The sequence below is a fragment of the Thalassophryne amazonica genome, chromosome 16 (assembly GCF_902500255.1).
Source record: "Thalassophryne amazonica chromosome 16, fThaAma1.1, whole genome shotgun sequence".
In the NCBI taxonomy this organism is placed as follows: Eukaryota; Metazoa; Chordata; class Actinopteri; order Batrachoidiformes; family Batrachoididae; genus Thalassophryne; species Thalassophryne amazonica.
Window position 1 is genome coordinate 64,098,828 of NC_047118.1, and position 14,210 is coordinate 64,113,037.

Genomic DNA, 14,210 nt, shown 5'->3' on the forward strand with positions numbered 1-14,210 from the left:
ACGATCTGGTCCCGCGTCAGTCATATCAAGGGCATCAGCACAATAAAATATTTCCGGAAGGTATAGCATTGAACATTTTCTCTGTCTGCCATGCTGAATAATTCAGACCTTCAACAAGTTCACCTATAATGAAAAACCGAATCCACACAGTGAAAAGTCAATTTTATACAGAAAACAGATATTAGGTTTCATTTTTGGTAACAAGCAGCACTACTGAACACTTCCGACATTCAACACGTTTCATGTATGCCTATCTATAGCAAAAAGTGGATTTCATATGAAGCTAAAATTTGTATTGCAATTCATAAGGTAGACTTGACTTCATATCTCTCTGCTGGGCCTGATTGTTCTATCTATAATATGCAGAATGCTACGTCCCGTGATGTCATGAATATGGTCAGGTGGGTTTATTGACGGATCTGGAAGCATACAAAGACCTTTGTTGTAGGTTAGTGTAAGGTTTTGAATGTATTCGGAGGCCGTGGAATCACTTCCTGAACTCGAAGACGCCATACTTTCTCTCTTTCGTGGTATCAATTTGTGGTGTCAATGTTTGTAAACAAGAAGTATCGCTATATAATGCTTCTCTGTTTAGTCACTGGGTCTGAGCACAGTTTGAAAAAATAAACGCCTGGGCTTTTAATCAAGGAAATAGAGTACTCACTTTCCTCAAATCAGCTAGTGTCAATGCTGAACTTCATTTCGTACCTCTGTTGCGTCTGGACACACCCAGACATGCTCTGTCCAGTACATGTGAGGGGTTTTTAATGGAAATACATCATTCAGGTTTTGTCCGATGTGAGCAAAAATATGTTATACAAAATCTGGTATATACATGGAAATCCATACAAAAGCACTGGGACTTCTGCTTTTGTCCGGTGAGTGCAAGTATCCAGTTTATACGATGACGGTTTAGACGAGTTTTACAATAAATTAGAGGCTGCTCAGATTTAGAGAGGTATGGATTCTCCAAATGCTTACATCAGGTTTATAGCGTTTTAACAGATCAAAACCATAATATTTGACAATAATCAACATCGAACCCAAAACCGTGATATAGTGAGCAAGTTACTGTGGTTTTATAGTCTTCAATCATGAATTGTGACGAGCCCAGTTTTATAATGTGTCTCACCTTGTATATATCTGGTTCTTTAATATCCAACTGAGAAAGATTCCAGTGCTGAACGTTTCGCTTCCCTCTGCTCAATCCCGAGGAGGAGCCCGTAGAGGAGGACAGCCAAAGGACCAGGACAGCCAACATGAAACCTCCTACCATCCCATGCACCACCGCACATACATACGGCGGCATAGGAAGGACTAGATACCAGTACACCAACTGTGTGAGGAAAATGAGCCCAGCTACAGGCACAGTCTCCAACTCTTCCTCAGTTTTTTCTTCTTCTTCTGTATTATGTTCACTGCACATACCAGTACTATCAGTATGGGGCTGCAGGGACCCAGGACCATCCCCGTCTGGGGTTTCTGTGTCAGTACATAACTCAAAATCTTCGCTGTACAGCTCGCAGAAGTCCTCATCTTCCTGTCGAGCTACCAAAGCCGACATGGAGCAGCGGCCCAGGGTTAGAGATGGAGATTTGGACAGAGTGGATGAGGGGGCCTGGGTTTGGGCTAGAGGTGTTCCCAGTGGTGGGAATGAGAAAAACACAGAGTCAGGGCCTTTGCCAGTGGGGGTTGCTTCCTCCTCTTCTCCTTCTTGGCTCTCCTCCTCCCTGATGCTGTAGTTGTTACTGCCTTCAGCATGTCCATTCATAACTGTCATCGCACTGAGCTCCGATGCACTGGATGACAGGGATTTGGCACGAAGCGTGGCAGTTCCCACAGCCGCTGTTCCAGATTCATCCCCCATGATCTTACTGAAAAGCTGCAGGGGGTCTGATATCACCTCGGACAGCCGTCGCTTGGTGTCTTCTATCTTTGCTTCCACCTCTTGAACCTTGAAGAAAGACCTCCCATCTGGGGACATGACTGGGGAGGAGGGGGCCGTTTTGGAGTCACCACCTGCTTGACTGACAGTGATGGTGCTGGTTGATAAGCGAGGCTGTGAGAACTGCTTGAAGAGCTGCATGTTGCGACGTGACTCAACCAGAGGCCGTTGGGATGGCTGCATCTGCTGCTGCTGAGGAGGAGGAGGATGATGATGAAGGTAGTGATGCTGAGTCCCTTCTTGGGGTTCAGTTTTTGAAGTGTCCGTGGACAAAGATTTAACAAAAGATTTCATTAAGTGGCGATGGCGTGCATGTGGTGGTGCAACACCAGTGGATGTAGTTGTAGTTTCCCGAGAGTCAACATCATTGGACAAAGACCTGACCAGGCTGAGGAAAGGCTTTGAGGATGAAAGAGCTGAAGACTTACAAGGGGAGGAGGAACTTGAGCTTGTGAATTGGGGGCTGGCTGAGGTCCGATCAGAGGGCCAGGATGAACTGGCAGGAGGAGTGGAGCTCAGGTGGGAGTATGTAGCACACGGGATAATAGTCATAGCTGCAGACATTGTGTGATGGTGTGTTTGAGCTTCTGAGGGCAGCACATGCAGGATGGTGGGTGACACAGGCAGCATGGCAGCTCCTGAGGAGGACTCTGCACCAGCAGATTCAAATAACAGCTCCTCTTTTGCCTCCAGGCCAGTGATGACAGCCTGACTATCAGCCCCTAATGCTTCTGGACATTGAAGACCACCTGATCCATCAAGCCCAGCTTTAGTTCCAGCAGGTCCCCCAAAGAGCTCATCTTCCTCATCATCTTCTTCCTTCCCTAAAGCAGAGAAGTGGATGGTAATGGTGTCACGAGAAAGAGAGCGCTGCACCTGGAGCTTTGGTCCAGGAGTGTGACATGGTGGAGGAGTGTTTGCGTGCCAGCCGCTGCCCCGGCTGCTACTGCCCTGACTGCTCATCACCACCGTGCACAGGACTTACAGCCTGGAAAAGAGAGAATCCAAAATTAATAGTACACTATTAACAGCAGCCATCACAGATGACAGGCCTTCAGAAAGTACACAAAGCAGTTACAAAGTAGTGGATGCGAATGTTAACGACTTTGTGTAGTTCCAATGGCAGTGTTTGTCGCAAGTGAGCAAAAACAGCATAAAGTGTCACTGAAACAAATCAATATATTATTATTGTAAAGTGGACAGTAACAGAGAGTCAGTGGTGGGCACAGTTCCGCTTATCTGCTAACCGCTGATTAGTGAAGCTAACTTTTTCGTTAGCGGATTTGCTTTTCAGCTAACTCTGAACACCATCAGTGGACCAATTAGCTTCCTTAGCGCTTGGCATCACAGTTTATTGCAACTTGCACCTTTCCCAGAAGCTACTGTCATCTGAGCACTGATATTGATATTGCATGTGCTTATAGACAAAAACAAATAAGAGACAAAATTCAATTTATTATTCAACTAAACTGCAAATATATAAATTTTTTAACATTTATGAAACACTTCTCTAAACAAGGCCATAGGGTCACTGACCCTAAAGAGATTCCCTCCTTGGCACAGTGATCTATTTCTTTTTGTCTCTTTCTCTAAAATTGTATATAATAATAATTAGATTATTAATATATAAACAAAAATAAATTCAAGAAATATTACAATTTGAAAACAAATTCACCCGAACGTGATGACAGCTGCAACTGCTTAATGCTAACGTTTAACATTGAAAATGCCACATACATGCTAACACGTTAGCATCGGGATCCGGATCGTGATCCGGATCACCACTAAAATTTAATCACTTGTTCCTCTTGTCATTTCCAACCACTCCACAAAATTTCATCAAAATCCATTCAAAACGTTTTGAGTTATACTGCTGACAATCAGACAAACAAACACGACCAAAAACATAACCTCCTTGGCGGAGGTAACAAACAAACCCGAACTCCCTTAATGCATGGCAGCAGCAATCAACACTGTGTCTGCTTTAAAGACAGCATGTACATGCAAATATTTGCTTTTTTAAAAATTGAAAACACACTTATTTATGGAGTTAAATTTGTCTAATTAATACCTGCAAATGCACAAAGGGTGATCTACAAATACTCCTTGATTTCCACACGTGTTTTGCGATCCACAAACATTTGTTTTGTAACTCGTGCGTTGGTTTTTACAAGTAAATGTGTATTTGTAAATGTCATTTTTTATTTGTAAAAAAATGCATTTACAACAAAAATGAAATTTCTGTTTGTGAAGTGTGATTCAACATTTGTAGATTACCGATCACACGTTGGTCACTCACACTCCCATTCAGTAGATGGCAGTATTCTATGCATTTTGACGGGGGGGATAAGAGGAGACTCATTTCCCATAATGCCTTTTGGTGCGTGTGTCGGTTAGTCAAATCAAATCAATTTTATTTATATAGCGCCAAATCACAACAAACAGTTGCCCCAAGGCGCTTTATATTGTAAGGCAAAAGCCATACAATAATTACAGAAAAACCCCAACGGTCAAAAGGACCCCCTGTGAGCAAGCACTTGGCGACAGTGGGAAGGAAAAACTCCCTTTTAACAGGAAGAAACCTCCAGCAGAACCAGGCTCAGGGAGGGGCAATCTTCTGCTGGGACTGGTTGGGGCTGAGGGGAGAGAAGTTAGTGCTCAAACCTTCAGAATTAGTGCATTACTTTAAAAGATGTGTGCGATATTTTACCCATTATATCTGGGTAATGTTCAGGTTCCACATTTGGATCTAAAATTTTCCAACTTTTTTGAGACTTTTGTCACTTTCTCCAAATTAATGCTGATGTCGATGAAACGTATCAATTACATGTATCCTGTGATGAAAGATGAGGAAAAATTTGATATAATAAACTGATAATAAGAAAGTTGCTGTATTGCGATAAAACAGTTCAACATGCATGATAAAGTTCCCAATAAAATAATGTCATTAAAATTCCAATGCAAAATTTCAGGATTGTTAATCTGTGGTAGAGGGATGCCCTTCTAGTCATTATATGTCACTGTTCTTTTCTATGTTGATGATACAGTCATATAATGCTATAAAGCTGCAGATTTTATTTCATGATATAGGTAAATGTGAATGTTTCACAGTATTTCTTGTTGTTTGTGGATGACCAATTCATTGCTGTGCTTACGTCACAAAACATTTATTTATAGGTATGTGTATAGGTAAAGGCCAGTGTTCTTTTCTATGCTGATGATATTGTAATAAGATGCTGCACTTAAGTCACAGCAGTATCTTACCACAATCTATTTTTGGGATATAGGCAAATGTCAATATTAAAAGTTACATGTTTGATACAAATGTGCTTGCGAATGTTTAGTTTTGTGTACCAATTTTTTTCAAGTTATGCTTTACCATTACCACTGTATTTTCATTTGGATTAATCTCGTTCCTTGCGCTATGTCTTCACATATTGTTTATAACTTACCATTTTTGTCAATAGTGTAGCTACTCCCCACTCCCCCCAAAAAAACAAACAAAAAGCAAATAAATATAGATACACATTATTGTCTAAAGAACCTGGTTAAATAAAAGTTTAATCAAAATTATTTTTGTTCAATGCTACTGTGTTGTGGTACAAAACTAAAATGACCAAAACCATGTCGCTGTGTAACTATGCCCTATGCCAGCCATAATCACACATCAAAGTACAGTAGTGTTCAGAATAATGGTAGTGCTATGTGACTAAAAGATTAATCCAGGTTTTGAGTATATTTCTTATTGTTATATGGGAAACAAGGTACCAGTACATTCAGTAGATTCTCACAAATCCAACAAGACGAAGCATTCATGATATGCACACTCTTAAGGCTATGAAATTGGGCTATTAGTAAAAAAAGTAGAAAAGGGGGTGTTCACAATAATAGTAGTGTGGCATTCAGTCAGTGAGTTCGTCAATTTTGTGGAACAAACAGGTGTGAATCAGGTGTCCCCTATTTAAGGATGAAGTCAGCACCTGTTGAACATGCTTTTCTCTTTGAAAGCCTGAGGAAAATGGGACATTCAAGACATTGTTCAGAAGAACAGCGTAGTTTGATTAAAAAGTTGCAAAAAATTATAGGCTGTTCATCTACAATGATCTCCAATGCTTTAAAATGGAAAAAAAAAAACAGAGACGCATGGAAGAAAATGGAAAACAACCATCAAAATGGATAGAAGAATAACCAGAATGGCAATAGCTCACCCATTGATCAGCTCCAGGATGATCAAAGACAGTCTGGAGTTACCTGCAAGTGCTGTGACAGTTAGAAGACGCATGTGTGAAGCTAATTTATTTGCAAGAATCCCCCGCAAAGTCCCTCTGTTAAATAAAAGACGTGCAGAAGAGGTTACAATTTGCCAAAGAACACATCAACTGGCCTAAAGAGAAATGCAAGAATATTTTGTGGACTGATGAGAGTAAAATTGTTCTTTTTGGGTCCAAGGGCCGCAGACAGTTTGTGAGACGACCCCCAAACTCTAAATTCAAGCCACAGTTCATAGTGAAGACAGTGAAGCATGGTGGTGCAAGCATCATGATATGGGCATGTTTCTCCTACTATGGTGTTGGGCCTATATATTGCATACCAGGTATCATGGATCAGTTTGGATATGTCAAAATACTTGAAGAGGTCATGTTGCCTTATGCTGAAGAGGACATGCCCTTGAATTGGGTGTTTCAACAAGACAATGACCCCAAGCACACTAGTAAACGAGTAAAATATTGGTTCCAAACCAACAAAATTAATGTTTTGGAGTGGCCTGTCCAATCCCCCGACCTAAATCCAATTGAGAACTTGTGGGGTGACATTGAAAAAGCTGTTTCTGAAGCAAAACCAAGAAATGTGAATGAATTGTGGAATGTTGTTAAAGAATCTTGGAGTGGAATAACAGCTGAAAGGTGCCACAAGTTGGTTGACTCCATGCCTCGCCAACTGTGGTCATACAACTAAATACTAGTTTAGTGATTCACGGGATTGCTAAAAAAGCAGTTTGAACATAACAGTTTTGAGTTTGTAGCGTCAACAGCAGATGCTACTATTATTGTGAACACCCCCTTTTCTACTTTTTTTTTACTAATAGCCCAATTTCATAGCCTTAAGAGTGTGCATATCATGAATGCTTGGTCTTGTTGGATTTGTGAGAATCTACTGAATCTACTGGTACCTTGTTTCCCATGTAACAATAAGAAATATACGCAAAACCTGGATTAATCTTTTTAGTCACATAACACTACTATTATTCTGAACACTACTGTAGGTGTTTGACTCCAGTGATCCCGTGAATAAGGCATCGACTGTATCATCTCGACACTGTGCAGCCAGCGGTCATTCATCACTCAGTGATTTCACTAAACAAGACAGTGCTTTCTTATTGAGTTACTCCTCCACATTGTATAGCCTCCATCAGTCTGAATGTGACAACAAACACCTTTATGGCTTTCAGGTGGCTTAACAGCATGTAATGGACAAACGAGCAAAACACCACAGTTAACGAGTGTGATTTTCTGCATTTCTGAGAAAGCAGCATCCCTTGAGGCTCTCTGCTTGGCACGGTGTCCCCAGAAATTGTATTTTCTGGGATGAAATAAAGCGTTTGCCTCTCACTCGGGTATGCTACATTGGCTTTTGTGTGCGCCACTCTGAGTATATGTCAGCGGCAGTTAAGCTCTGGGTGCAGCAGACTGAGAAGACACAATAAAAGAAAGATGGAACCAGGAAGAGAGAATGATGACGAGCCACAGGGAGTCGCAGATGATGTGCAAACCGTTTTTTAGAGAGAACTTTAGGAAGGAAAGAGTACATATACAACCCCTGGCAATAATTATGGAATCACCGGCCTCTGAGGATGTTCATTCAGTTGTTTAATTTTGTAGAAAAAAGCAGATCACAGACATGACACAAAACTAAAGTCATTTGAAATGTCAACTTCCTGGGATTTTTTTCCAGAGGGAAAAAAATATGGACTCACTCAATTCTGAGGAATAAATGATGGAATCACCCTGTAAATTTTCATCACCAAAACTAACACCTGCATCAAATCAGATCTGCTCGTTAGTCTGCATCTAAAAAGGAGTGATCACACCTTGGAGAGCTGTTGCACCAAAGTGGACTGACATGAATCATGGCTCCAACACGAGAGATGTCAATTGAAACAAAGGAGAGGATGATCAAACTCTTAAAAGAGGGTAAATCATCACACAATGTTGAAAAAGATGTTGGTTGTTCACAGTCAGCTGTGTCTAAACTCTGGACCAAATACAAATAACATGGGAAGGTTGTTAAAGGCAAACATACTGGCAGACCAAGGAAGACATCAAAGCGTCAAGACAGAAAACTTAAAGCAATATGGTTCAAAAATCGAAAATGCACAACAAAACAAATGAGGAACGAATGGGAGGAAACTGGAGTCAACGTCTGTGACCGAACTGTAAGAAACCGCCTAAAGGAAATGGGATTTACATACAGAAAAGCTAAATGAAAGCCATCATTAACACCTAAACAGAAAAAAACAAGGTTACAATGGGCTAAGGAAAAGCAATCGTGGACTGTGGATGACTGGATGAAAGTTATATTCAGTGATGAATCTCAAATCTGCATTGGGCAAGGTGATGATGCTGGAACTTTTGTTTGGTGCCGTTCCAATGAGATTTATAAAGATGACTGCCTGAAGAGAACATGTAAATTTCCACAGTCATTGATGATATGGGGCTGCATGTCAGTTAAAGGCACTGGGGAGATGGCTGTCATTACATCATCAATAAATGTACAAGTTTACGTTGATATTTTGGACCCTTTTCTTATCCCATCAATTGAAAGGATGTTTGGGGTGTTGTGTGGGCCGCCAGAAGAGGAGGTACTGCTGGCCCACCACCAGAGGGCGCCCTGCCTGAGGTGCGGGCTTCAGGCACGAGAGGGCGCTGCCGCCTCCAGGAACAAGCCGTGGTGACAGCTGTCACTCATCATCCATGACAGCTGTCACTAATCATCTACTCACATCTGGAATAAAAGCAGGAAGACACCTCCACCACATTGCCGAGATATCATCTTCTACAAGAGGTAATATCCTCAGCCGTTTTGTGTTATAATATTATTTGTATATTGTGAGTGTTTGCAGGAGTACCGGTACCTCTGTCGGTGGAAGCTGAGAGAGCGCTAGAAGGCACTCTTTTTCCCTGAGGAATCACTACAGTACTCTGCAAGTTATAGAGTGAGAGGGTGGAGGTGGAATTCCCACCAGGATTGTTACTGGGTGTTCACACACCCACCCTTGACTGTCTTTGCTTTCTGCCAGCAGTACCAGATCCGACATGCCGTGACGGTGGCCACCTGGGGACTTCGGGACTTGGCGGCTCCAGTATCCCTCGGGTTCGGTGGCAGTGGAAATCGTGTGGTTCCGGTTCGTCTCCAGACGGGCGTCTCCTATCGTCGAGCCTGCCCACACGACACCTTTATTAATTGACTTGTGTACATTCTGTAATCTGCTGTGTTTGGTTGTGACATTCACAACAGTAAAGTGTTCTAATTTAACTCCTTCCATTGTCCGTTCATTTACGCCCCCTGTTGTGGGTCCGTGTCACTACACTTTCCCAACATGGGGATGATGAAATCATTTTTCAAGATGATAATGCATCTTGCCATAGAGCAAAAACTGTGAAAACATTCCTTGCAAAAAGACACACAGGGTCAATGTCATGGCCTGCAAATAGTCCGGATCCAATTGAAAATCTTTGGTGGAAGTTGAAGAAAATGGTCCATGACAAGGCTCCAACCTGCAAAGCTGATCTGGCAACAGCAATGAGAGAAGGTTGGAGCCAGATTGATGAAGAGTACTGTTTGTCACTCATTAAGTCCATGCCTCAGAGATTGCAAGCTGTTGTAAAAGCCAGAGGTGGTGCAACAAAATACTAGTGATGTGTTGGAGCGTTCTTTTGTTTTTCTTGATTCCATAATTTTTTCCTCAGAATTGAGTGATTCCATATTTTTTTCCCTCTGCTTGGTCTAAAAAAGTAACCGTTACTGACTGCCACAATTTTTTTTCCTGATTTCTTATAGTGTTTCTTAAAGCCAGAATGTTGCCATTTGAAATGACTTTAGTTTTGTGTCATGTCTGTGATCTGCTTTTTTTCTACAAAATTAAACAACTGAATGAACATCCTCCGAGGCCAGTGATTCCATAGTTTTTGCCAGGGGTTGTAGTACACACATAAAAATGTAAAAAAAAAAAAAAACCCAGGTTGAAGGACAGATCAAAAACTAGAGGCCAACAGCGTTAGGGGAAAATGTTTTAGCTTACACAGGTTTTAGAAGAGCTACAGCACGCAAAAGTAGAAATGAGAGAAATTGCCACTTTAATGTCAAACCAAAGCTTTGCTGGGTTAAGCTTTGGTTTTATTCTGAATTTGTCAATTTGTGTAAATACACTCAAAGCACAGACATCAAACAAGTTGTCTATCTCACATTCAAGCACTTCCTCTTTCACACTGATTTGATTCGAGAAACTGCAGTCACACACACTTGTGCTGCATCAGCCCCATCACACTCTGCATGTATGCACCTTCACACCTTCACTCGTTTTGTTGGTTTTCAATGATTGTCTGCTCTTACCTTCAAGTTCCCTTTTAACATTTTTCTTTCATACAGATTTTTTGAGCCTGCCAAGTTTAACATATCTGAGATTTTTTCCTCCTTCATTCAGTACAGTCACTTGCCCAGTTCCGGATCATTGCCGGTTCCAGATCACTGCTGTAGTATTTGCACCACCGTTTCTCGTAATCAGCACGAATAAGCTAATACTTGGTACCAATGGAAAGACTGATGTTTTGTCTACAAATGACCACAAGCTCGACCGGATCCAGCCATCCTTGTGATCAGCAGAGGAATCAAAACATCTGGTGTCTGCGGTGTGCGCGCTTTTTCTCACTGACTCATTCCTGCAAGTTTGAAAGTAACGATCTCTAAGACAAAGGTGAGTTAGCAGGGCTTAATTTGAGGGGGAGCAAGCCGGAGCGCACTCCGGAACCTCGGACGCGCGCTCCGGAATCCCTGATGTTGGCTTCGCCAACTATTTATACTGGATCCGGTGATCCGCCACCTCTCTTGACTAACAAAATATAAAAAAAATCACTGCGATTGCTCTCACTGACACTCACACTGCCCTCCTGTCTGCTGTGCGGAATTGCGCCAAATCTGGCAACAGGTCCAGAGGCTATGCTCGCTGTTTTGATCCGGATTTTGACCGTAGCCGCAGAGCTCCTTGGCCACCGAGAGAGGACTTGGATTCTTTGCGGGTCCCGTATCCCTACCCCCGGAGGCAGTGAGCGAAGGGAGAGCCGTGCATTGTGTTCTGCGTGTGTCTGTTTATAATCTTCTCACACAGAAGAAAAAAGAGAGTGTTTACACAAGAGAGAAAAGTGAGAAAATGTTAATGCCTGTTTGAGAAAAGTGTGTAGTGAGGGGTTTTACAGCCTTAAAACATCTATAGTAATTGTAAAAAATAGCACTGACTACTTCGAGGATTTCGTTTAAGGGACCACTGTACATCATTAAACAGGAATTTGTACTCTATCCGGATTTGGTGTGACTAGTGTTATTAGGCCTACAATACATGCCTAGTTTATTTTCGGTGTGGCGCACAGCGTTGTTCGCAAGCCCCCCCCCTTCTTTTTTTTTCCTGCACCGGAACCACCTATCCTTTGTGCTCCGGGACCTCCCACTTTACAAATTAAGCACTGTGAGTTAGCCATTCGGTGTTTTATGTTCTAGAGTGGGAAAATACTTACTTACTTGGGTAGAAAATGTCAGTGTGTTACTGCTGTTTAATTGCTGCACGCATTTATCTCTGACGTGAAAATTTGCCAGTTGTGGATCACTGAAGCAGCAGCCTCGTGTCTGTAGTTGTGAGCCATGTGGACTTTGGGGGTCATCTCAACATCACGAATGGACATGAATGTGGGGGCTTTTACTTTTTAATTCGGGAGAAATCTCACCTCCACACTTCCTTTTTGCTCGTAAAAACGTATAGCAGTGCCTTCGAAACCAAGTAATATCATTTTATGTTCAAAACACATTCTCGGGCACAGTGTGTATCATTTTGCATTAGAAGGGCTCCAGCCAGATGCCAGGAATGCCCCCAAAGTGACACAGAGTGTCGTGATCCAGAACCGGGCAAAGTGATCCATTTCTGGCAAATATTTGCACCACACATAATGTGGCTTCACACTTTAAGCAGAAGGGCTACACCATCCTGACTTTTTCAGCTAGATAACATCCAAATACCCAATACAACAATACCCAATAAAGGATATTCAGTTGTGTTATGGCTCCGTATAGCGGGACTTTAAAAAAGGTGATCTGGAACTGGGTAACTGTCTGTACTTTTGTTTCTTTTCTTTGCCACATTTGTATCACAGAGACAGAACTCAGAAATCCAGAATAACAAGAAAAGATAAACTTAGCATAGCCTTGTCAGTTTGTCATGGCTATATATGTCTCATGTTGGCCAAGCCAAGGTGCTAAGCTGTTAGAATGGCCTGGAGCAAGCTAACTGCATAGAATGCATCTCCATAGCAACATATCTACTTTCATGATAATTTATTTTATTTAGAATGCCAAATCACAACAAAGCTGCCTCAAGTGTGGCCTCATGTGACCTTACTTGTGCTTCACACAAGTAAGGTGTAATCTTACCAACCCCTAGAGCAAGCACACAGGCAACAGTGGAAAGGAAACCCTCCATCTGATGACTTGAGGAAGAAACACAAGCAGACCAGACTCAAATTGATGCTACCGACACACATTAATAATTGGAAAATTCCAGCTTAATCTACTGTTCACAATTGGTGAAACAGCCATATGGTCTTCCTATAATATCTTGTTGAGTGAAGCGTGTATTTGGACTTGAATTTGAGTCTCCCGGAGTATATTGTGTATTGTCCCTGTGTATATAAGTGTATTTTTGTATAACGGCTGAGTGGATCCTTGTCATTTGATTGGTGCTTTGTATGTCACGTGACATGGATTATTCATCTCATTTGTGTTGCATTGCATTTACTGTGCAAATCTGGTTCCATATGTTTGGTACCACTGCACTCTGCGCACACACACGCACACACACAAAACAAATACACTGCTGCTAATGAAAAGCTTGACTAATTTCTGACGTGATTTTTTTCACGCGGTGCAAGCGTGCTCACACAAGTGGGACACCATTTAGTTTTAAAACAAACGGCGGAGTTTGTGTTCCTGACGAACGACGATTTCTTCTAACACATATACACACACACACACAAAATCCACTCCGCTGTAAGCCGTCTGGAGGCATGAAGAGCTATACGTCACAATTTGGACTCCCATTTAAAGTTCGTATTGGACTTTAGCAGCAGTGGAACACCAAGATGTAAGTCCCTTTTCTGTTGTTTATAAATTAATAAAATATCAAATGACAAGGATCTATTTTAGCCGATATATTAAACAAATAATGAATGTTTTTATATTCTTTCAATGGTACGAATATTTCATGAGGTGAAAGCTGGAACATACCATTCAACGAGCCTCGTTGAATGGTATGTTCCAGCTTTCACCTCATGAAATATTCATACCATTGAACTCATAAACATTCATTATTTGTATATTAACCCACGTGGCTAAACTGCATCCCAGAAAAAGTGAATTTTGATCATTTTGGTCATGCAAGAGTGTTAAACTGTTATTCTCATGTTATAACCCTTATTCTAAAACCTTTATTCTAATTAAAGTGTTGAAGAAAATCCTTTAATGACTAAATGATTTTAAACACACACACAACACACACACACACACACACACACACACACACACACACCACACACACACACCACACACACACACACACACACACACCAACACACCACACACACACAAACACCACAAAAACAAACAAAAGGGGAAAGTTGTCCAACATGACTGATGTTTGCCAGCATGTCCGCCTTGTAAGATCCTGTGGCAATTTTAAAAGCTGATTTCACTTACATCCAGTGACTTTGAGATGAGGAAACTGGTTTGGCACAGTGACAAAAAACAGCCACTTAATCAAAGCTAACGGAGCCACTCTAATTAGCCATCGCCAGCACTGTCTGAGACGAGGAGCGAGGAAGAAGGGAGGGAGGTTAGAACAGCAGGGTACAAGGACAGAAGCACCAGCAGAGGAGAAAGGAGGTGACGAGGAGGCTCATGACTGAAGTACGTCCAAAATACAGACAGAACAACTGGTTTCATGCTCTCA

The 14,210-nt window shown here is 41.8% G+C and overlaps 1 protein-coding gene across 2 annotated transcripts in view; it reads right to left on the reverse strand.

Annotated features, from left to right (window-relative positions):
* The window catches only part of tex2 (testis expressed 2), a 159,208-nt gene that overhangs the window by 80,788 nt on the left and 64,210 nt on the right, over nt 1-14,210 (reverse strand). For both annotated transcript variants that reach the window (XM_034191025.1, XM_034191026.1), the window contains exon 2: nt 1,133-2,933. In XM_034191025.1, coding sequence (XP_034046916.1) covers nt 1,133-2,908 — 1,776 coding nt within the window. In that variant the 5' untranslated portion in view covers nt 2,909-2,933. The remainder of the gene's footprint in view (nt 1-1,132; nt 2,934-14,210) is intronic.